The 25205-nt window shown below is 43.9% G+C and overlaps 1 protein-coding gene across 4 annotated transcripts in view; it reads left to right on the top strand.

Moving 5' to 3' along the window:
- IFT88 (intraflagellar transport 88) overlaps window positions 1–25205 on the top strand; it is a 2010164-nt gene that overhangs the window by 45706 nt on the left and 1939253 nt on the right. For 2 of the 4 annotated variants that reach the window (XM_069640006.1, XM_069640003.1), the window contains exon 2: window positions 17148–17243. In XM_069640006.1, the coding sequence (XP_069496107.1) occupies window positions 17157–17243 (87 nt within the window). In that variant the 5' untranslated portion in view covers window positions 17148–17156. Of the gene's footprint in view, window positions 1–8354; window positions 8382–17147; window positions 17244–25205 lie in introns of all 4 variants that reach the window. The other 2 variants (XM_069640004.1, XM_069640005.1) reach the window with 2 other exon arrangements.

Genomic DNA, 25205 nt, shown 5'->3' with positions numbered 1-25205 from the left:
ACTTTCATTGTACAAACTGATGCTTCCAATGTAGGTATAGGTGCAGTTCTAAGCCAACTGGATGAGAAGGGTAGGGAGCACCCCATTTGCTTCATCAGCCGTAAGCTGAAGGATCCTGAGACAAGGTGGGCAACAATCGAAAGAGAATGCTTTGCTATTGTGTGGGCACTGAAGAAGTTTAGGCCATACTTGTATGGTTCTACTTTTCACCATTGAGCACAGGTCAGGGTGTCACCATCAAAATGCTGATGGACTCTCTAGGATGTATGTCATCGACTAGAGGTATGAGGTTCATCCAGGAGTGGATTAAATCCTCCTGTCCCTTAGTCTGGGGGGGGAGGGGCGAGTGTTAGGGAGAATTCTCTGTTTAGGCTGAATTTCCTAGCCTAGTGAGTCCCCCAGCAGCTTTGCTGGATTTTTTGGGGTTTATTTTTTTCTCCTGCCAAGAGTGAGACTCTTTTACCCTCACTCTTGGACATGATTTGAGTGTGTTTCTTTGAATCTAGATGTGGTTAATGGGCTATGGGGTCTTTTACTCCATAGGGCTTCATGTGTTTTTGTGATGTGTGTTACACAGCACCCTCAGTGCAGTGACACAGGGGTGTCATAGTGACCCCCAGTATAAACTCCATACCCTGGGACTGACTACTGTCTCCCAGGGCATGTAAAGTCACCATTGACTTTACTAGTCTTAAATTCTGAACAGAACCAGTACAAACTGTCATATTGTGGACGTACTGGCTGGGGCAATTCAATTGCCCCAGGGTCTGTTAGTCGAGGGGGCACGTCTCCGTCCCCCCTGATCGAGTTTTGGCTGGTGGCAGTGGATACTACTTTTTATATTCAACCGTGAATATTTTCCTATGGGATTTCCCATTGTTTTAGGCTACTATCTTTATTTAATTATTCACAGTAGCCTCGAACATACCGCCGGTTTATTTAATTAATATTAATTCTCCGGTTGGTATTTTTTGCCAAAACTTGATTCTAAAATGGCGTTTTTGTTCTCTTCTGTGACTCCAACCCAAGTCGAGCCCTTGGTTCCACTTTTTGGCGGGCTTCTCCACAGAAGCCCTCCAAAGTGGTGCCACTCTGTCTGGGGTACTTAGGAGGGGTGGAGGGGGATTTAGGCACCCTGGACTGAGTTGCCTAGGCAACACAAGTCGCACACCGTCCTCATTGGCCCAAGTGGTGAGCCGGCCGTCTCACCACTTAGCATGTTTGAGTGACAGCTAGGCTGAGTGAATGGGGGTTTTCTGCATAAAAGCAGGGCTTTGGGGACTGGAACTTCAGAAGTCGCCACAGGACCTACGAATCCGACGAGGGAGAAGCTGAGCCGACCTGCCACGACGCCACCACCGGCTGCTGGACCGTCTCACCACTTTTCCCAACGACAGAGGAGATCTCCCGCCGGAGAGTCTTCTTCCTTTGACTGGTGGGGATAACCAGTTTCACCATCTTTTTCGCCTTCCCGACGACCTCGTGGCCGCCTTGCCTGTGCCAAGCACCCCGGCAACCGGGATACCACGTTTTACCACGACCGCGAACAAAGGTACCACCTTTAACCGGAAAACTCTGCGGCTGGTTTCTTCCCTGGTAGTGCAACGACCTTCATCTTTCCTCCAAGTCGAGATCTCCTCTTCCCCTGGACGACGACGCGACTTGCACCCACTGCCAGGAACAACTGCCACCCCTGGAGGATCCTTCCCACTTAAGGTACCGTGTCCCGACTGGCTTCCCTTGCTACCGACTGTACGGGGTAGATTTAGCCCCCGGCTTTCGAACCTGGGTTAGCCTGGGACACCCTGGCTAAACTCTCCTAAAGCCTCTCTAAACTCTTTTTGAACCCTCTGCAAGACTTTCTAAGCCTAGTGTAACTGTGTGATCTTGGGCGCATTTGTGCTCTGCTCACTCTAAGAGTGGGCCCAGCCTTTGGACTTTGGTTCACCAGTGACGTTTGCTCTTCTGCCTTGCTAACAGTGTTCCTGAACCTTAGAGTGGTGTACCTTTTCCATATTCTGTCTTTTTCCCTCCCTTTCTCACAAACTTATTGGAGTGCCATCTAGTTAAGCGCTCACCTCTGGATGAAAATAAGTGGTGTTTTACTGTGACTTATCTGATAAGGAAAAAGGGGTGTATATATTACAATAGTAACTGTGTTTAGAATATTTTACAATAGGAGTGCTGGAGTGTTTCAAACTGTGTGTTTTTAAATAAATAATTATATACTTTGATACCAAAGCTCTGGTCAGTGTTTGCTTGTATTGGTGTGTCTGAGTGCCTATTGTGTATACTTTGCACACTGCCTAACTCTTCTTGAGGGAAGTCTAACTGCTCAGCCCCAGCTACCAGGTAAATCTGGGTGGTACAGACTGCTACCAAGTGGGTTTACTGCTAACACCTTTAGTCCTAAATCTTTTGCAGTGTTCCCTAAGGGAACTGCACAGGTTTCTGCCTAACAGTACGGTGAAATCGCATCATTTGTATTGTTATAAAGATACATTTTAAATTATACAAGATAGATTGAGAACAAGGATTGTATACAAAAATATTATAAAATATTTGTGTTCATCTCATTCGTCCATTAATGTAAACTTTATGATAGGATCAATTTCAATTGTCTCTATATTATAACAACAGATTGGTATACAGGTCGCTTGTCCACCTAGTTATTACCAGCTAGGTTGTGTATCCAGTCGATGATGAAAATTATGGTCTCTAATCTTCTTGTTAGTCATAAAAAGTGACCCAATTCTGTGTCCGAATTCAATGCAGTGTGGCAGCAGTCCAATTAGCATATCCAGTAGGCTTCTCTCTGTCTCAATACTTTTTCATTATTTCCTCCTCTGGGTGGTGTCTCTATTTTTCCTTTTCCATAAAATTTGATTTTGTCCAAACATGTTTCCGTATGTTCGGTTAAGAAATGATGACCCAGGGGGTATCTGGAATCTTTGTTTTGGTTTATAAATCTTTGTTTTTGATCATTCTGATGTGTTCTGCCATTCTTATTTTCAAAGGCTGGATTATGCTGCCTACATATATTTTTAAACATTGACATTTCACCACATATGCAATGTATTTTGACTTGCAGTTGATGAAATCTTTTAGTTTGTAGTCTGTGCCGTTGGGCATTTTTATTGTTGTGAGACCATTTTCAGAATATTGGCACATGGTACAAGTGCTGAATCTGAAATTTCCTGTTAGTTTAGAGTGATTCCACCGTGGTGTTTTCCCTTTTGATGTATTGTGATGGACGAAATGAGATGGACTTAGTATTTGTTTTAAATTGTTGGCTTTGCGATAAGTGATCATGGGGTGGTCTTCTAGAAAGGGTTTTAGATCAGGGTCCATATTTAGCAAATGCCAGTGTTTTTGCAGTATATAGCTGAGATGTTTGGCTTCCGAACTGTAAGTGGTTACAAATCTTAGTTTCTGATCTTTCATTGCATTTACGTTCTTGGTTTTGTTTTTGAGTAGGTCTGTTCTTGATCTTTCTTCAGTTTTCTCTTGGGCCTTTCTCAGGAGTTTATTCGGATAACCTCTCTGTTTGAATTTCATTGTTGCTGCTGTTTTGTGTTTCTCGAATTTTGATTGTTCTGTACAGTTGCGTTTTATACTCAAAAATTCCCCATATGGGATATTGTTGATTACGTGTCAAGGGTGGTTGCTTTTAGCATGTAATATGCTGTTTCCTGACAATGGTTTTACATACAACATCGCTTTACTTGTTTCATTCAATTCGATATTCAATAAATGCGGGTTTGCTTGTTTCATTCAATTCGGTATTCAATAAAGGAAACTTTGCTTACTTTTGTGGACAGCTACTACATTGACGGTCCCTTGGATCACCGGGTGGTTCCAGTGTCCCCGACACTTACCAGGACCCGGCAGCTCCTCCTGGCGGCTCTCCCCAAGCAGGAACGCCTGTTCACCGGGTAAATAATTCAGCACACGCCGGCTCTCGTGCGCAGCTCCGCCATCGCTCCATGCCTGCCTCCCTTCCGAGGGTTCTCCATCCCGCAAGTCCCACCAGCAGGACTCCCAGGATCTTGGTCGGCACCTCAGCGTCTCAGCTTCTCGTGCTTCTGCACGGCTCCTTCTGCTGTGTCTTCCTCTTTCCTTGTTGCTCTCTAGTGTTTCTGCATTCCACTTCTTATACACCCATGGTCCTTTAATGGGCTGTAGGTGTATTCCATTAATTAATGCTGCCTGACTCTGATTACAAGGACATGCCTGACCTTCATGATCTTCTTCGTCCCACTACCAAAGTGCTGAGAGTAAGTGGTGTCTATTACTCTCAGTTGCTTCTTCCTCGTCTCAGTACTGTTAAGTACCCAAAGAGGGGAATAAAAGGGAACTGCTTTATAATGATCAATAACGGAAGACTCAGCCATGTGGTAAATTGTACTGCCTTATTCTCCAAAAGACAGGGATCATACAGGAAACTAAACCCTTCGATCTTACTTCCTTTCCCACTCCTATTTTTTTACTACCGCTTGTACTTCCAACTATCCCTCTACCTCAGTTGTTTCTTTCCTTCCTTCCTCTCACTCTACTCTCCCACCTCTGGTTACTCCTCTTGTTATAATTTTTCGCTCACTCAATGCCAATAGCTACTCCTATTCTTCCACTCACTGTCGCTCTTCTCAGTCTCCCTTTACAACTGTTCCTATTCCCCTACTACCACTACCTCTCTACTACATTTACTGCTCCAAGACATTCGGGGATATGGTGCCCTGCACACTGCTCTTACTGTTACGCAATCCGGGGATATGGTGCCCCTCTCGCCCTCTTCTAGCCCCTGTTCAACCCTTTTACCGATTACCACTATACCACTTGTATTCTTCCTGCGCTACTCTCACCATCTCCTACCTTTACTTCCAACTACTACTACTACTTCTGCCCCTAGCATTACTCCACACTGTCACTATTCCTACTCTAAGTCTAACACTAACACTATCGTCTTTCCCACAAACACTCCACAGACCCCCTCCATAACAATAGCCTCTGCACTCCATACGCTCTCGCCTCATCTGGTCTCTCGGAAGTCCTCCACCCCTTACCCAACTAACCCACACTTGCACACGCGCCTCCATAAATACCACCGCCACTCGCAGGATTGGCTACTTACCTTGTCCAATCACTTACCTGGCTTCAGGGTGTGCGACAGGGAACTGTCTTGGGAGGGCTTAAAAGGGCAAGTAAGGCCTGCCCCTTTTCCAACATGGACTCTGCTGGGGTTCTGGGACGCTGAAACAGCGAAGGCCTGCAGACCTTTTCAAAATAATATTATCATCATCCCTGGTGGGCTAGGGGTTAAGGCCTTAATGGGGACTTTATTCCAAATAAGAAATCCCTGGTGGGTTAGTGAAGGCTCCCTGGGGGTTGGAGGGGTGGTCCTGAGTGCTCTGACAGTGTTGTGCTGTTCGTGTCACCCCAAGCCAGGGATGCCACCTCTGCCACGCGTCTGGCTTCCCCTGCTGCTGGGCTGCCACTCGATCTCCTGCTTCCTCTGGGGCCCAGAGGTCGCCATCACGCTGATAAGGAGGGGTGGGGAGGCGGTCTGCCTACTACCAGGCACCCGTGGGGAGTTGGGGTGGGCTCTCCCCCAGCAACCCCTTGGGAGGGCCACGCTACTGGCCCTGTCACACCTGGCTGCTTTAATGTTATCCAACTCTTGTGTGTCATCTGACCCGTGGGGAAAAATCATGTTTAAGTCACTTGCTTGGAATCTATTCTGACAGGAGAGGATCCGTTTTTTGGTTCTGTGCCCGCATTCGACAAGAGCATGTCCATATTTTTCCTGTGTTATTCCTTGCGGCAGGGGCAAACGTCTCAAGTTGTATGCAACTAGCCAGCTATAATAAATCTCCTTGTTACCTAAATTCTACATATACACAGAGCACCAGTTCCTAATTTCAAAGAATACGTTCCCCCTTGTAATGTTTTCTGGAGAGATTAGAAGAAAGGTGAAGAACCATTCTACGCATCCTCAGTAATTACAACGCCTGGCTTTTAAACGTGTACAGAATTCCGAAAATTGTCATCAAATTATGATTTTTGGGGAGGAGGGGGTTACCCCCCAAACCCCCTGTACCGCGCCTTTTTTTACCTGTTCCCTACCCCCTCCCAACCAGCCCTACAGATAAGGTTGTATTGGCCACTTTTACTCACTAAAAATAGGCAAATACTCCAAACAAATTAAAATAGGGAGTAAAAATACTCACAAAAAAAAAGGAAACAGACACTTAGGACCTTGTGACCCTGCTTTCAACTAAACGGCTCCATGGATATGTTTGGACCAGTAATACATGAAGACCCAGAGGAGGAAATTACTATTATTACTGCCTGATTGGAAGAAGTAAACATGTATATTTTAATGTGCATGAATAACTAAGTGCAAAGAAATCATTATTAAAAAACATTTTCAGTTTTCCAGTTAAAACATTTTTATTCCATTTACTCCCATTGGAAAATGGACTTGCATTTTTACCCCCCCAAAAAATCATTTTACTCCCAACTTAAAAAAATAGAGAGTAAATGACTCACACTTCAAATCTGGAGGACTGCCCCCAAACACCCTTATCTGCTCTTTCACACCCCCCTAAAAATTTCCTTTAGCATTTTCGTTATTCAGTGCACGTTTAAAAGCCAGGCAATGTAATTACTGGCGATGAAAGGACGTTCTACCCAGTGCATCATATGCCTCCTAAAATCTACTGCTTCCGATTTGGGCAGTGGTTATCTTATTGGAGGGTCAGGTTTCCCCAGAGGTAGGCTTTCCCATGCATGAATAAAGTATCCCCAGAATTGCTCAACCAGTCTATAAAGATTTGCACTGTAAATGTTAATCACTGCGACATACCCCCAGGTCTGTCCTACTGATATTGGAAGGTACTGTGTATGCCATTTGGTGACATTTGTTTCTTTATCTTGATCTGCATAGAGTTTCCCCAATTGTTGTGCAGTAAGAGGTGGTCAACTAGACTCGGGTAAAATGCCTGATGGTATTCCTGTATCCACAGCAGCTTCGCTCCATCCACTTTGACATCTCATATATGGATGTAGCAGGGGATTTGAGGTTGTTTCCTTGGCCTATATACGAATTCCTGAATCCACTTTTACGGTGATTTTAAGTTCTTTTTTATGCTTCGTCAGCTATATATGAAGAGGGTAGTACATTTTGGGGAAGTGTTCATGTCTTAACAGTGACATGTGTCCTTACACATTTTGACTGAAATCCATAGGGTCTGCTTTTTTTAAACAAAATTGTAATGGCTAAAACTGGCTATTTGTTATACCCAGTAGAAGGTGTGGAATTAGGCCAGTGGCAGCCCTTTAATGATGTTTAAAGACCAGGTCATTTTTTTTAAATGGGGATTTCTATAGTTCTCACCTTGTCATTGTCGAATGCTGACTAAACTGTTTTGATTAGAGAAAGTGTAAATATGTTGGGCGATTACAAAAAAAAAAAGCAAAAGAGTTTCTAATTTTCCTCCCACGATTTTATATACCAACAACCTGTACGTTTTAATTTTTCCAGGCAAGACGTTCAGATCAGTGTATATGTGTTTTAGATGGAACCTATTACCAGCTGAAGAAGTCTTTGGTCCTAGAGTGAGGTTGCCACAAGAGAAGCGCAAATGCAGGCTTTGTAGGACTGCTGACTACATTTAACCAACAAAACATTGGTTAACTACATGCAAAGGTTTAAAGGAGAGAAGACTATAGCATTTAAAAAATGTGCCTATTTGTCACAGATGGCACAGAAATCACTTTGAATTGTAAGGAAAGAACAAATTGGCAGAAAAAGTCACGATCCACAGCACTTGTAAGTATAAATTAGACAAAGAGCGTCAAGGCTGCAGGTATCTGGGTAGTGTGGATATACTGCCAGTATGATTCCACTGAGGTAAGTACAAATGAAACACAAACAAGTCCCAGTTTCACTGCGCCAAGTATAGCAAAATAAAATCTGGAGTCCAAGTGATTTGTATGAAAGAACAGCCTTTAAAGTCCAAGGTTTAGTACAGGCAGCAGCTCTAGCTACGCGACCAGCGTATGGATTTTTTCAGTCTGTCTAAACAGCCGACCAGGTAAGACGGTTTTACATGGCTCCCCCGTTCACTTTGGAATTGTAATGCAGTGTTATTTCTAATTCGAGCCGGAGGTTTAACCTCTTCAAGCCCGCTCAGTTTAGCGCTACTACTGGGTACCTCTTTTTGATTGCGTGCGCTCTTTTTGTTGCATTAACCAGTTGCTTTTCACTACCTGGTAAATATTAACTTAAATTCGTTTCAATCCATTGATACAGTTCATTTCTTTTCTTCCCTTTCCTTTCCTTTATTTTGCAGCTTTAACCGCAACTGCGAAGCCTTCAGGTACTTTAATTAATTACCCTTTTTTATTTTTTTATTATTATTATTTTTTTTTCATCCCTCAAATTGCAACAATTTGGCCATTTCTCCATACATTGTTTCTTTCTCCTCGGCAGAGTACTTTTTGGTCATTGTCCCTTCAGCTTAAATTTCAGGCTCTATCCCTATTAAGGTTATACTGCCTCAGATTAATTGGTGTCTGGTTTATAAGGTGTAAATTTACACTAGATTATTTTTTTTTTTGGCATTATTGTTTTTGATTGTGCTGCTGTAGTCATTCCATTGAATAAATTGTAACTCTAGCACAATTGTGTTTTTCTCTCTATTTTGAATATTTCAAAATCCACCTCCTAATGGGCTTACACCACTTTTGGTATGGCTTTAAATTTATTACGTTTATAATTTTTTCTTTTGTCAAATATGCTTTCGATTTTCGTTTGTGTCTTGCATTAACCCTATTGCAAATTGCATACATTTAATTTTGGCTCATTCATCCCCTGCTTTTCCCCTGGATGATGTGCCTTTATTTGTCCTGTTTATGTTACTGTATGGTTTCACTATATTATTGAATGTTGCACACTCCATTTTGTTATTGTATCCTATGTTTAATAATAGCCTCAGATGAAGAGCCGTGGAAGGCTCGAAACACGTGTTAGGCTGTTGCCTGTACTAAACCTTGGACTTTAAAGGCTGTTCTTTCATACAAATCACTTGGACTCCCGATTTTTATTTTGCTATACTTGGCGCAGTGAAACTGGGTCTTGTTTGTGTTTCACTTTGAATTGTAGAAACAGTTCAAGCGTTTTTATTTTCGATTTGAGGTGCTTAGGGGTCTCTGCAACTCTCCTCCCTAGCCCAGGCATCCTTGATCACAGGTAAGTGCTACTGGTAAGTGCTAAAATGGTAAACCAAGCCCACTTTCTCTGTGCAGGCTCTCGTGTATCAGCGGCATAGAAAGTTCAATATCGCAGTTTGTGTTCCGGCCTCTATTCCTATCTGGGGTCCTGGCAAGTTTGGGGAATCAGGGTTATTTGACAAATTGAGGGAGTTTGTCGCTTCTCCCAAAGGGGGTAGCCCCCCAGAACCCTGTGACTGTGAGGTTAGGAAGGTGAACCCGCTTGCGAACACCCTCCCTCGGGGTCGGGGCAAGTGGGATCTCACCAGGAGATACTCCCCTTAGGGGACAAAGACTCCTGTTAATGTGAGGAACTCTTTAAGCCAATTCAATTGATGGCATACATGGGACTATCTAACCTATCAAATACTTCTAAGTACAGAGACTTGACTGAAGTGAAAGTTCAAATGTGCTATTGTCAGGAAGAAAGAGAAGTTGTCTCTTTGAAAGGAAATCTCCAATGCGATGAGTAGGTTAAAGAAGGAGTACTCGTCAAATGAGAGATGAAGACAGGAATGCATAATGAAGTAGCGGCAAGAGAAGCCTCTATGATAAATACACTACACGACAAAACAAACCATGAGAAGAGAACTACAAGTCTCCAGGAAACCAGAATCATCTAGGAAACTATACTTCACCAGCTTATTAATACAAGGATTCAACAAGGAAAGCCATTTCTAAAGAGGAAAGTACAGACCAGAATCTCATGTATGAACCTCACAACCTTGTAAGACAAGTCACGAAAGATTTTGACGAGAAACATAAAGACTAAGAAGACCAGTGTATGAAGCAACCATCAGGAGAAGGGAGTTGTTCTCCTGATCTTAGTTTGTTAAGTTTGCGGTAGGGTCAGTTAGCATTAGCTTTTGGACAGCGGACATATTCCTTTTGGACTTTCACAGACGACTGATGAGCACCTTAGTTATTAATATAGGTAGGGAATACCCCATATCGATAGGGATAGTTATTCCTTTATATTATTGCTAGCAAAAGTACCCGTTCTCCGAAGTGGTTCCGTAGACAGACATGGCAACACTCTCATAAATTGATGAAAATGAATGATCCCGTAGGTTGCTGTTACCTGGTGTGGTGCAGTTCATTGTGGAGCAACTATCTTGGAAATCGTGCATCCTAGGGCCTTTAAATGTGGTTTTCGAGGTCATTGTGGGACCTCAAGTTTTGTTCTTTGTGTTGGGACCGGTTGAGAAACAACATTTCTTGTTTCCCTTCCTGGTCAACATGGTTTACGGTTTCGCTCAGCAGGCACCATCTCGCAAAACTCCTCTGGAAAAGTAATTTCACCTGATGTGGCAAAAATGTGAAAAACTCTGCAATGCTATCTGCCTTCACCTTGCCTCTCCGGTCCATTTGTCTCTCATACGTTTTTATTTTTTGTTTCCCTTCTTAGTGAACATGGTCTATGGCTTAGTCGGCAGACCACCAACTCACAAACACATTTTAACTTTTGCTAAAATCCGGGGAAAGTGGTGGGTGTCCAAATATCATGTAGCCAGTAATTTCTGGAGGGTCCTAATAGGTATCTGTGCAAAATGTGGTGCAGTTTGGTGAAACGATGTGGCAGGTATAAGGAACAACGCTTCATGCCACAAACTCGCACACAATGTTTGACACATATACATAATAAATACACCTTGCAAACGTCCTCGGAGAGTCTATGTCCTTGTTCGGATCCACCACAGTTCCTTCCCCTTTTTGTCCCTAATGGGTTAGCAGAGCTGTAATTGCTTGCGTGAGTTCTTTGATGGGTGCTGCCGGTCGGGCAATATGGGTCTCTGCACTCTGTGTGTGCAGCCGGTCTTTTCCTCTCGCTGGTGTGCAGCAGAGGTCGGATCTCTGTGAGGTTTGGCTTCTCATTGTGGTTTTCCTTTGCTTGTCTGCCTGAGGGGCAATTATGCTGATTCTTGTGCTTGGTCTTTGTTGGTGGGGTTCTGCATCAGGCTGGTAATTCCTGAAAGTGAAAAGAAACACTGGCCAGTATCTGTACCATGAGGAAAAACTGGGGATAAGGGTCTGCAGACAAATGTGATGGTACAAGGGGTAGGTCAGAAATTGGGGCCCTCTTTGCTACCACCATCCACCTCAGGGTGAGAACTTGCTCTGGATGACTCCTTGTGAGGCCATCCACATCTAGCTGAGTTGGGATCCCGTTCCCTTTTGACAAGGACAGTTTACTGGCCTTGTCACACATTGCACTGACTCGCTTAGTAGTGGTCATATTTGGGAACTGTGCATAAGGGGTAACCAGGTGGCTCTTTCCCTTACAGCTAGGAAAGGTTTACTTGATATCTTGAATATGGTGAATATCGATGAATTGTAATTTTATTATATGTTTGCTGTGATTGTTGATGATTTATAACTTTACTATGTGTTTTATGATTATTGTATGAGGATGCTATTTAACCAATATAACCTGAGCAGGGGGGCATTACCGGTCAGGTAATGCCCCGGGGCATCGGTTATAAGCCTGAGCGTAGCACAGGCTTTAATATAAGTAGTACCGGGGTGCTAATATTGTTTATATCACAAGTTGAGAAACAGTGCATTTGCTGTTTCACAGCTCACAATAAATACTACAACATGTAGTCCCTTCTCCCTTTCCATGGTGGACATTCAGGAGTCAGAGCTGCACCTGGAACACCACTGTTCCCGGTACCGGTGAGGGACAAGGAAGCAGAAGTTAAGTGGGAGGGCCTAAATGTGTGGAAAATGGGTGTGGGGTTGGGGGGATGGGATGTGGAGGCATTGAGGAGCGCTGGGGAAGCACACTTACCTGATTCCCGGCGAGGGAAGAGGTCAGCCTCCTGCTCTGAGGCGCCTCAGAACGGGGTCTTTGCTGTCATAAAGGCCCCGTTCTGAGCCTCCTCATTGGCTGGGAGGCTGCCACACCCTCCCTGCCAGGTACTAAATTGATCCTATTTCTTGAGTTTTGGGTATGGTTTGGTTATGCTTAAGGTTTTCTGTAAACCATGATATTGAAAACCAGAAGATTATGTAAGCTGCATAACCTCTGATTTGACTCCACTTATTTGTGAGTCCTGCTTCCCTGCAATCTCCTAATAACGACAATAGTTCTAGTCATAACCTCATAAGTGTCATTGAGGAATATGACCATATTGTCTGCATGCAGATAGGTTTTGTACACATCTGGGCAAACCGCAATGCCAGTGATGTCACTCTGATCAATTGCTGCCACTTTCAGCTCGATAGCCAGATAGAAAAGGAAAAAGGAGAGTCAGCAGCTCTGGCGCACTCCCACCCCCTTTTATTTTTTTACTTTTTACTTTTAAAGTTTGCCATAGATTAGCATCACAAATAGTTGTGACTGGTACATTACTGTATACATTAGCATTGAGCACTTTGCTTCTTGTAGATAAGTGTTTATCCTTTTCATAGACTCACATCGAGAGAGCGCATCCCATTTTTCAAGTTAAATGCATTCGTCATTGATATCAAGCTCTTGGCTCAGTGCGCATCTTCCAAATGCATCATTAATATATATCACAATGGCACTATCATGGGCCAGGGCTCTCAGCCCAACCTTCTCCTTCTGGACAGGCATCTTCCTTCCCTCTTCAACTTCCCACCCTCTCCTTCCACCCCTCCTTCCCTCACCCCTTCTCCCATACTCCCCCAGTGGTAGCACTGGACCCCTGTACCCCCCTCGCACATCTTTTAAAGGGGGTCACCAGCTTCACTTAGCTACCCTCAATTATTGCTCTGACATTAAACACTCCTCTGTCATCCTTCACCTCCTTGAAGACCTTGACGTCTTCGCCCTCACTAAGACAGGGTTCAAGGCGATCTCAGTGACTGCTTTTGACACTCTTCTTCCTGATGGCTACAAGATCATATCCAACCCTAGACCACTCGTTCCTAATCCTCCTTTGAAAGCCTAGCCTGAAGGCTGTCTGTCTCCCATTCTTTATCTGTACTCTTGCTACCTTTTACAGGCCTCCCCAGTCTTTCCTCCCTCTTCCTCGCTGAATGGTTTGACCTCTCCTCCTCTCTTCTTGCCTCCTCCCCAAAAGGTATCTTCCTTGGGGACTTCAACGTCCATCTTGACTCCCCTGATGTGGCCACCGTTCTCTTTGTGACCTCTGCAATACTCTCTCCCTCACTATCCCCACCCCTCTCTGGCCTAACCCACTCTGCAGGGCACACCCTGGATGCCCTAATCTCGACAAACATCCCTTTTTCCAACCCCCTCACTACCCCTCTCTCCTGGACCGACCACTCTCTCATCTCTTCCTTCCTTGACCTCCCCTGTCAGTCTCCTTGTCCCTCATTCGACCTATGAAGTGTGTGTTAGATGCTGCTTTAGTTTCCTCCTTCATCTCTCCACCTCCCCCTTCTTTGGACTCTCCTTCTTACTCTGTCCTAACTAACCTCCATCTCTCTATCACTAACACCCTGGACACCCTTGCCCCTGTCATGAGGATCTGCATGACACCTGCCTCCAAATGCAACTCTTGGTATGACTGAATTAGCTGCTTTGACACAAAAGGGCAAAGTGGCAGAGTGGAAGTGGCAGACATCTAGCTGATCCCCTGACAAACTGGCCTGTTGTCTTCTTCAAAGGCAATACTGTCTTTCTGCTCCAAGAAAAGAGCTCATGTCCAAGCTCACATCTCTGGAGCCACAAATAACACAGCTGAACTCTTTAAAATCTGCAAGGAACTTGCCAATCCTACTGCAGTCTCCTCTTCTTCTCCTCCTCCCTCCCAGGCTTTATGCTCTGCTCTGGCCTCCCACTTTTCCTCCAAACTCTTGACATCCTGTCCTCTGTCATCTGCCCGCCCCACCTCCCTCCTTCTTTCACCTCTTCGTTCCCCCCTCTCCGCCAATACTCTCCTCCCTCTCTCCCCCATTGCACCAGATGAGATCTCTAGAGTTGTCCGCTCTATGAAAGTCTCCTCTAAACAGGTGGCATCCAGCTCGTCAAGAACCATCAAGGAGAACATCGACACTCTCGCCCCCTGCTGTGGCTGACTTCTGCAACCACTCTTTTACCACAGGCTATTTCCCTCAAGCACTCCCTTGTGCAGCCTCTCCTAAAAAAGCTGTCTGCTGACCCCTCTTGCCCGGCTAACTATCGACCTATCTGTATCACCCCTTTCTTTGGCAAACTCATGGAGAAGCTGGTCATCCCCCAACTGCCCCTCCACACCGAAATGGCACTGAAACTGCTCTCCTGAATACCCGAGAAGACCTACTCTCTAATCTGTTCTCTGACACTCCTTCTGTTCTGATCCTTGTCGATCTTTCCTCTGCTTTTGACACGGTCAACCACTCCATCCTCATACACAATCTCCGTGATACCCTAGGCACCACGGACATGGCACTGGCGTGGCTTACCTCTTTCCTCTCTAACAGACCCTCTCAAGTTCAAATGGGTCCTTTTCTCTCATCTGCCTCACTCTACTGGTGGCATCCCTCAGGGATCTATCCTCTCGCCATGGGTTTTCAACATCTACCTGGACCCTCTGGCCAACCTGATCTCCACCTACTCCCCTAATTTCCAGTGTTACGCAGACGACAAGCATCTCTCTTTCTGGCTGCCTTCCCCTACCTCCTCCTCTTGCTGCCTCTTATACCTGACTGCTATTCAGGCATGTTACTCTGCCAACTATCTCTACCTCAACACCAGCAAGACAGAGATCATTCTCATTGGGACGCCTGCTCCTAGTTTCCCCTCACTCTCTGGCCGTACTCCTTGGGTCCCATTCCCTCCCCTCACCCACTTGTGAGGCAAAAAACCTTGGGATCATCTTTGACTCCTCTCTCTATCCTTCTCTCCACACATCACGGACCTTGCCAAGAAGTCAAATTTTCAGCTTCATCTCCTCAGAGGCATTCTACCTTTCCTCACCTTCCCCAGAAGTTCAATATCTCCATAGACCTGGTTCTCTCTAGACTTGACGTTTGCAATAGCCTCTTCCACAACCTTCCTCTTTCGCTCCCTCCAACTAATCCAGAATAGGACGGCAAGACTTATCATTGGCCCCAAGCCCAGGGACCGCATCTCTGCAGCCCTTAAATCACTCCACTGGCTCCTGGTGACTGCCTGGATCAACTTCCTAATCCTTTGCGTCATCCACAAGGCTGTCTGGGACCTGGGACCTCTCTTAATCCAGCTTTCTCTCTTGAAATACCTCCCAGCAAGAATCCTTCGTTCTTCTGTCTCCAACTCTCTGCAGGTCAGACGTTTCTCCAAGTAGAGAATGGGAGGTATATCCCTCTCCTTGGCTGGCGCCTCCCTCTGGAACAGCCTCCTTCACCCATCCCCCTCAGACTTAAGCCAGATCTTCTCAAGTTCCGGAAACCTCTCAATACCTTCCTTTTCTGCTCTTCCTTCCCTCTCCCCCCCCCGCATGCTACACTCTCCATCTGCCGCTTCCACTGGGCCCTGGTCCCTTCAGATTCATACAGGGACCAGACCACCCCCCACCAGTCCCTCCCAGTATCCTTTGCCAGCACTTGCCCGTGGGCTCACTTTTCCGGACTTTCTCCCGCCCAGTCCTCCTGTCCACTGCACTCTTCCTCCCCTCCCCACCTCTTTCCCCTGACACTTGCCCCATTGGCCTGACCAGCACTTGCCCGCCCCCACCTGTTGGGGTACCCCACTCTTGCACTTCTCCCTCTACCTCCCACCCTCTTGCACTTACCACCTTGTCTTTGTTCTTTATTTTTGAATTCTTATTATTCCCATGCCCCCCCCCCATCCCCCTTCTTGTCTTGTGGCGCCTGGAAACACCTGTGTATAGGCGCCATACAAATGTCCAATAAATAAATACAAATTATGCATAGTATAGAACATCTCTATACATTTCCATCTGAAGCTGAATCTTGTGAGAGGTGTTAACAAATAAAACCAATCCATTTGAGGAAGGGATTTCTCAGCTTCAAGGAAGACAGCTGCAAATGGTACCTGCCTCTCTTTTGTGACCTGGAGAATATCCAAAATAGTTCTGACATTTTCCAATGCATATTAGTTACCCATGATGCCAGACTGAGGGAATGATCAGATTTGAGGCAAGTGGCTCAGTTTGCCTATATACTCATTCAGCCAGTGGGTTTAAACCCTGGACTACGTTGGAAAAAGTTCCAGTCACAAGGTTTTGGTCTAAGTAGCAAATATACAGAGCCAATTTCTACTTTCGAGTTACGTTGCTGAAGGACATAATTATGAAATCTATTCCTCAGTGTTTCAAATCAAACTGGAAAATTAATTCGCTGTGTTTGCTACTTGAACCGTAAGCAAACTTAAAAAAGATATCTCTTTTTTTTTTGCATGATCTCCTTAGCGCTAAGAGGTCAATTACTTACCATCAGTGTGTTCAATAAAATAACATAATGTAATGTAAACCTTCTCATGTACAGCCACTTCGAATTCAGAACAGGTGATAGGTTACAAAAATTGAAGTGCAAACTCAAGCGCATGTTTGTTTTTTGTTTTTGTAATTTAGGAAAGAATTGTCTCTTGTATGAAATCCTTTATTTGGGGTACAAGCCTTGTAAATCTACTGCATGCAGTGAGGATTATGTTTCAGGAGTAACCTTCAAATAGGGATTGAACACACACTTTCTTTTTGCCCCTACCCACTACTTAGTTCAGATTCAGCTGTTCTATCTCCTCACTTATAATTCCTCTGGTACTTTTCTCCCTTTGAGAGGCTGAAAAGATGAGAGGCACTAATACCAATCTAAGAAACGTGTCCCAATAGGGTTTGTGACATTGATAAATGTTAGTCATTTGTGAAGCTGGCCCATTATAGTAAAGGAACAAAGGGTTGTTTTTGTTATTTTCTAATTTGTTAATGTTGGAATTTAAGTTATTTTGTTTTGTTGTTCAGTAGGTACCCATGATGCAGCATGTTCACCTTGTACCTGAAGAAGATGAGGATCTTTACTCTGGATACAATGATTACAACCCAACCTATGACACAGAGGTACGTACACTCCTCTATGGCTGGCCTTCGTTCTATACAAGATTAACAATTTCCTTATGACAGCAAACATTTGGAGTATTCAAACCGCTGACTGACTTCCTAAAAACAGCTTATGATTTACCGCAGCCTGTTTTGGTTCCAATCTCTGCCAGCATTGTCACCGTTAAGTAAAGTTCAAAAATCAGTTTGTGATCAGAATGGTGAGTCCCTCAGGATTCACTGCTCATGTAGTCTATTTGTTGATTTGAACACCATCATCATTTTCACTCTTGTCACAAGTTATGTTATGTTATGTTATTTTGCACTTATATAGCGCCTTATATACCATTGGTATGGTCTGAAGGCGCTGGTAGGTTGAACGCCCTTGGGAACCGCAGTTCAAATCAGTAGAGAGAGTAGAGAGAGTCAAAAAGGTGCGTGTGAGCACCAGGTATGTGTACAGCTCGTGCAGTATCGGTGTAATAGCTGCTTTCTAGCGGTAGGTGTGGTGGTTGAGAGGTCAGGGGTATGTGTTCGTTCTGGCAGGATTTATCCAGATCGGATGTGGCTGCGTTAGGCCTGAGGAGAACGCCTCGCTGGGGGGTGCGTAACCAGCAGTGATTACTTAGAGTGATGTGGGGTGAGCGGCAAATGTTGATATGAGAACAGTTATACCGAATGGTGTCATAGTATCTCTGTGTTCTATTTGAGTGATGGTGTAAGGAGAGAGTAAGCGTGTTGGTGAGATATGATGGGTTACATGGGGTACACTTCTATATTCAACTTTCCACGGGAGGCTCTTGGGCGTACTTCTTAATTCACAGAGAGGCTACAGGGCACACTTCTAAATTCAGCGGGTTGTTGGGCACATTTCTAGAGTCGGTCAAGTGATGTGGCACCAGCCTTAGACTCTTCATTGTCTCTGATGCTGGCAAGTGTTCTTAAGTTTCTTTGTTGGGCTTGCCAAGCCGCTCCTCCCAATGCCCCATGGACATTGTCGCACAGCTAACCTGTCTCTTATCTCTTTGCTTCTCAGGAGCCTGTGATCATGGCCCTACTAGTCTTTTGCTCCAGGGCCACAGGACTCTTATTAGCCCGATAACACGTGGCTTCACCCCAAATTGCACCCCACTACCTCTGCCTTTCATCTTTCTTTTTTTATTTTTAAACTTTAGTTATAAAGGTTCACGTTTACAACAACAAACAGTGAGCGCATTTTAATTGACAATACAAAGTGACATGCCATCCACCTTATGAAATATCTTACGTGGCAGACAAAGAGTCATCAATCCCTCCTATCCTACAGTGCTCCATCACTAAGGTGACCAAATAACGTGTGGTACAATGTCTCTATTACTTCACAATCCCATTGCATACTCATGGCCCGCAACCGCCCCCTCCAAGCCAGCTCCCAAGTCCCCTGCCTCCCTCAAACTTAATATAGAATGCACTGGATCCCAGATGTCTATAGGCCTAGAGCCCAAAGGTTGCAATCTGCAGAACTCTTGCTAAACATCACAGCACCACGCAAGGTCTTTTAACCATTTTCAACAGTGTTGGTGCCACTGGGCTAAACCCAAAGCATCAGTATACATCACTTTGCCAATATCATACAGATGGACAATAACTTCCTCCCAGCCATTGAGATACGTGGCAACAATCCGAATAAGTAACAGGGAATATCCAACGGGACTGTGCATCCAATCATTGTCCCCATTAATTCTGTGACCTGCCGCCAAAAAGTTGTTGGATGTGGGAAGCTCCCCAAAACATGTACAAAATCAGCATCAACACACTTGCATCTGTAGCATTTCCCATCACAAGATTTATCAAACTTCCTCTGAACAGCTGGGGTCATGTATGCCCGATGGAGAACGTTAAACTGTATAAGTTTAAATCGGGAGCTAATCGCCACTTTCCCAGTGTATGAGCACATATACTTCCATCTCACATCTAGCAGCTCCTCCCCCAAATCTGCTTCCCATTTCGAACTACTAGCCGGCCTTTCTCTGTAGCTATTTCCCAAAAGCATACCGTGAATTGTAGCAACAATCCTTCTGGATCCACAGGAGGCTCTCCCGGAAACCCCTACGAGTGTACCCTAAATGCCTCCTGTAGCCTATAGGGCTGGAACACCACCCCAAATGTGTCCCCCAATTTAGCCTTGACTTGATCCAGGAAACAAACATCCCCTCTCGGGATAGAAATCTGCCAGTGTTTGCACCCCATACCTCGACCATTCACATGTGGGCTCTAAACACTGAGTATAAAGGAATTACTGGAGTGCACACCTCATGGTAGGTCAGATTGGATCTAGGTAAGCAATATTTTAATGTAATGCTCAGGTTCAGGGCAGAAAATGCAACTCTGGCACAAGAAGTCGCCAGTATACACAGGAGAGATAAGTGTCCTAAACTATTGGGGACTTGTGTCCCCTGTACACCGCATTTACTGACAAGTAGTCGGTCAAATTCTTATTAAGGTTTTTGGAATAGCTTTCAGTTGGTTAAGTTAAGGCAATGTGATATGTGGACAAACTCCTCAAACCTATAGTTCTGAAAAGTACCACTTATCTAAGAGACACCACACACTTCCTATTGACATAACAACTGCCTGAATGTAATCCCGACTGAACACTTTTTACTCTGGATATACAAAGTGTATATACATCCATTCCCCACAGTGAAGGACTCGATGCCCTTGAATGGACCTTACTACGAGAAGAATGTGTTCCATTTAATGAAGTCTTCACAATCGAACTGGCCAAGATTATCTTAGACAACAATTACTTTAGATTAAAAAAAGACTACTCCCTTCAGATTTCGGTCACCTCCATGCGCCCTCATATTCCAATTTATTTGTCTATGCTTTCGAGACCGAACACATTCTAGAACACCCAACTTGGAAGCCTACATTGGGAGAATGGAAGAGATATATTGATGATATCTTTGGAGTCTGGAAGGGTCCCAAAGAAGAATTGCAGTGATTTCTGACATACCTTAACAAACGACACACAAGAATCAAATTCATACTAGAAATGGGCACCCCAGTGTACATTTTCTAGATGTTCTTGTGACACCCTGTGGTAACAAACTGCGCACCTCCATCTATCACTAACTGACTGATGTGAACAACACAATACGCCAGTTATCACCCACCTCATCTCAAGAACAATTTACCACTGAGCCAGTACATAAGAATACGCAGGATTGTTTCAGATGAACCAACTTACCAAGAAGCCATAGAAGATATCACCAACAGATGCACAACAAGTGGTGACCCGATCAAGACCCTAGACGAAGCCAAAAGGAAGACCAACACCAAAACAAGAAATAATCTTCTAACTCCTAAAATACATACAAGGAACCCACTCCTCATTCACTTAATGACATTTTCTAAACAAAGTGGACAGATTAATCGAATAATTAAGAACAATTGGAACATCAGAAAACTAGATCCACAGCTTACTACATTTGTTTCCCAAACCACTGATGATAGCATACACACGTGGAAGAAATCTTAGAGACAGTCTGGTTAAGGCCTAAAGAAACACTCAGACTAAACAAGGATTCCTAGCTAAACCCAAGTATGGCACATTACCATGTCTACACTGTGGTCATTGTAACAACATTCAAAAAGGCTATTTTGTTAGACACCCTTATACTGGACGCACATTTAAATTACGACAGTTTGCTACATGTGACTCTAAATTTGTGATATATGATTTGATATGCCCGTGTGGACTCTACTATGTAGACCCAACCCCACCTTAGAACAATTCCAGTTTTGGGGTTTCTCCCTAATTTGACATAAGGATGTATTTTCCTTTTATACACAATGTTTTTTTTTTCTTTTTCTGTCTCTTGCTTTGTTGTGAGGTAAAAACCTAGTTAGAAATACTAAATTGATCTCAAAAAGAAGTTTTGTTCCTGACCTAATGGACAAACTGAGCATGTAAATGACATATATTTTCTTTCCTGGGTAGTTTTGTCCCCTTTTTCTCCTCCTTCTTTTTAAAAAGAATTCCTTCTTTGATTTCAGGTATTTTTTATTCACTTTCAAGAATGTATAATTGTTGATACCTTTGTCAATTTAATACGCCCCCTTATGTTGGGCTTCACTGTATGTAAATTCTTTGTTCTTTTCCACATTTTTGTAATTGCAACATGTTAATTGTTTTTTATTTATTCGTCTGTGTTTTTTATGATGGTATTCCCAAAAATATCATTTTGTTGTTTTGAAAACTTGGGATTTATAAGGTGGCTTTTTGTTCTATATAATTGTGTGTAGAACTTATAACCTATGTGGTTAAACAGGATTGAACCAGGTAATTGCTCTAAATAATTTAAACCTAACAGGGCCAATCCACGACGCATCAGTACCCTCCTTTTTTGTTGACATTAGATACTCTTGCCCCAAACTGTTGCGTCCCCCAAGGGGAGAGACCATTGCCACTGGATAGTGGCCCCTCTTTGTTTATATAGACTCTACTATGTAGGCCAGACCGTCTGTAAAATCAAAGACAGGCTCACTGCACACAAATCCAACATCAGAACGAAAAATGTGAAATCTCCAGTTGCTAGACACTTCATTGAGAAGAGACACTTAATGCACAATTAAAATTCATAGTGCTAGTTCCAAGATGTGAAACACTCAAATACTACTATCCAAACAGGAAATGTTTTGGATCCACAAATTGGATTCTATGAATACACCTGGAATGAACAAGGAATTTTCACTCGCCCCGTTCTTATGAATCTTTGAGACCTATTAGACTAATTGTGCTTTGTTAGGCACAGTCCTGCAACACTTAAAATTTAGACAAGCTATTGGATCAATCCAACCCCCATAGGATTGCTATTATCTCCTGAATCTGTTGTTTTTATCCATTTGTTTCCTATTACTGAAGTATATTCTGTCAACATGAATTACTATATTGATTGTCCCATGATTCGAAATATGATTAATGTGATGGACTCTGTTATCTTGCTAATTGGACGCACTGATTAATCGGAATAACTCACAAGGGGGTATCCCCACTATTCAACTACAACTATTATTAACTAAGAAACATGTGTATTGAGATTATTGTTCTTATTACCCGTTACCAACTGTCTTGAATTGAATGTTATCAGTTTGCAGAACGGTGCATCACTAGTCAGAACAACAATATTGATTATAATACCCTTAACATGTTGTATATTGTTATTGATACACCTGTGGAAGATTTATCATGTCACTTACAAAGATCCCTGCTGTATAGATGATGTAGATTTCCAGCACCACATTATAAATAGATGACCGGATGACACATTCAGGCAACAACAAAAGCACCCTGGTGACCTTCACCCTGTTCGTTTACCAATGACGTAGGTACGTCTTTATTTATTTACGGCATGCCATCTAGCCAGACAGCGTCAGTCTTTAATAGCCACTTATTTTATTTATTTATTGGTCATTTGTTAGGCGCTTATACAATTAGCAACAACTGTTTCAAAGCGCCCACAGGGAAACAAGGTGGGGACAGGGGAAGAAAGACCATGAATTACAACAAGATAAATAATTGAATTAATAGTACAAACAAATACTGAGAATAAAAGGGAGGGGAGACAAACCTACTATGCCTTGTGAGTGTTCAGAATGTGAATGTGCAGAAGGGAGGGGGCAGTAAGGGATAGGTGCTAAGGTGCTCATGGAGAAGTTCTCAGGGTGAAGTGCTAAGCAGAGAAGAACATAAGTGCAACCTCCCGTGGGGAGGGTGAGCCTAAGTAAGTCCAGTAAATACCCAGCGTCTGGGATGAGAGATGTGGGGGGCTCAGGGCCCCGAGGATACATAAGGGCCCTGCACATCAGTCACACTACTGTATGATTAGCAGGGAAGGGAGGAAGAGAAGGAAGAGGTAAAGAAGAAAGGTCTTGAGACTTTTTCAGAGACATAAGGAGCTCCTGCTCAAGACGCAGAGGAAGAGGGAGGCTATTCCACTGGAGGGAGCCTGACCACCAGCTCGCTGTTTATCAAACCGATTCACACGCAGGGAGTTGGTGCCAGAGGAGCGCAGGAGTCTAGAAGGGGAGTATTTGGTCTGGAAGCGTTGAAGGTAGAGTAGTGCCGGCCCCAGATACCCTTGTGGATGATACAGAGGGATTTGAATTTAATCTGTACTGAGACCGGGAGCCAGTGAAGGCTTTGTTGGGCAGGAGAGATGCGGTCCCTAGGCTTGAGGCCAAGGATAAGTCTTGCTGCCCTATTCTGGTTAAACTGGAGGGGTTGCAGGATGGATTAAGGAAGATTAAGGAAGAGGCTGTTGCAATAGTCTAGCCTGGAGAGAACCAGAGCACGGGTAACATTGACACACATCTTATTTTTGACACATAAACTTTTCATTATCACTTAATACTCACTGCAGAATTGATGACCAGACGCAGACAATTGTTCTCGTTCTGTGACATGCTAATCCTTAAGAACCATAACTCTGTGCTCAGAGGACCATATTTTAACTTCTGACAAGGTGACATTTATATGAACATCCTTAGTAACTCACGAGATTTATTATCTTCTAGAAATATCACACTTACGGGTTCTCTTTAATTTATTTTATAGACTAGAATTGAAGCTAGAAGATTGATACACTTCATGAATTTAATGAACATTGGGCTACTGATGAAGGGATTTCCTTCCTGAAACGCGTCGAGATCTTTTTAATTTGATGGTTTATCTATTCATATTACATTACTTTTTCTTATGTATTATGTGTTTATTAAATTATTTTGTAATCAAAACAAATTGTAGTCATTAACTTGACATGATCACACTGCCTTAACTTAACCAACTGACAGCTATTCCAAAAACCTTAATAAGAATTTGACTAACTACTTGTCAGTAAATGTGGTGTGCAGGGGACACGAGTGTCCAGTGGTTTAGGACACTTTCCTCTCCTGGCTCTAAACACTGCACACTCCAGACCTTAAGCTCAGGGGTGTAGGGAAAAGTCACTGCCAACCTCTGATACAACCTGCTCTATTAATGGACAGTACATGCAGCTGGGTCGAACTGACACTTATCATTTATCTTCAATGACAGCAATGAACTATGTAACGAGTATGGCGATGCTGAGCTCCTTTCTAATCGGACATGTGGGAACTGCTGGTAGTTTCCCATTCAATAGGAGGCAAACAACACTTGTGCAGCTAAATAATATAGCTCCAGGTACGGCAGCCCAATCCCACCCTGATCCCATGTTCCTATTAACGTATCCCATCGTATCCAAGGTCTTTTCGGGCTCCACACCAGTGTAACCATCATTGTTTTTTTAACTCCTTAAAGAATTGAGTGCCCGGCCACACTGGAACATTAAGGAACAAATACAGTAGTTTAGGAAGGATAATAATCTTCCCATCGGAGAGATCGGAAGTGACACCCACCGGACAATCCTCCCTCGAAGTTCCTCCAGGTACACCACGTAATTATCACTGACCAGCTGTATATGGCACCTACTTACCCAGGTCCCCAGGTACCTGGTGGATTCTTGCTCCCACCAAAACCGATCCACCCCTGAGGGGCACAGAGTACCATCATTCAGCGGAATTAGGAAAGAGTTGGACCAGTTTACAATCAGACCCGAAATGCTCCCAAACACCTCAATTTAAAATAATCAGTTCATGAGTGCCCCCTTCGCTATCCCGCAATGTATATGCAGCTTTCTCAGGTGCCCAGCAAGTGGCTCCATTGCTATGGCAAATAAAAGCGTGGGTAATGGACACCCCCTACATATCCCTCTCCCAAGATCAAAGGCCTTGGAGTGTCTACCAAATAGCCCAATTCTTGCTGTGACCCCGGAATACAACACCTTCACACAAGACATGAAGTAAGGCGGAACGCATATTTTTACCAGAACCGTAAATAAATAATCCCACGCAACAGACTTTAATGCCTTTTCCTTGTCCAGTAGCGCTCCGACCTTCTGTACCGAGGGATCAATCTCC

This window comes from Ambystoma mexicanum, chromosome 7q, assembly GCF_040938575.1.
Source record: "Ambystoma mexicanum isolate Mex_15411 chromosome 7q, UKY_AmexF1_1, whole genome shotgun sequence".
In the NCBI taxonomy this organism is placed as follows: domain Eukaryota; kingdom Metazoa; phylum Chordata; class Amphibia; order Caudata; family Ambystomatidae; genus Ambystoma; species Ambystoma mexicanum.
The sequence above is the reverse complement of the archived record's forward strand: the minus strand, read 5'-3'. Positions and strand labels throughout refer to the sequence as shown.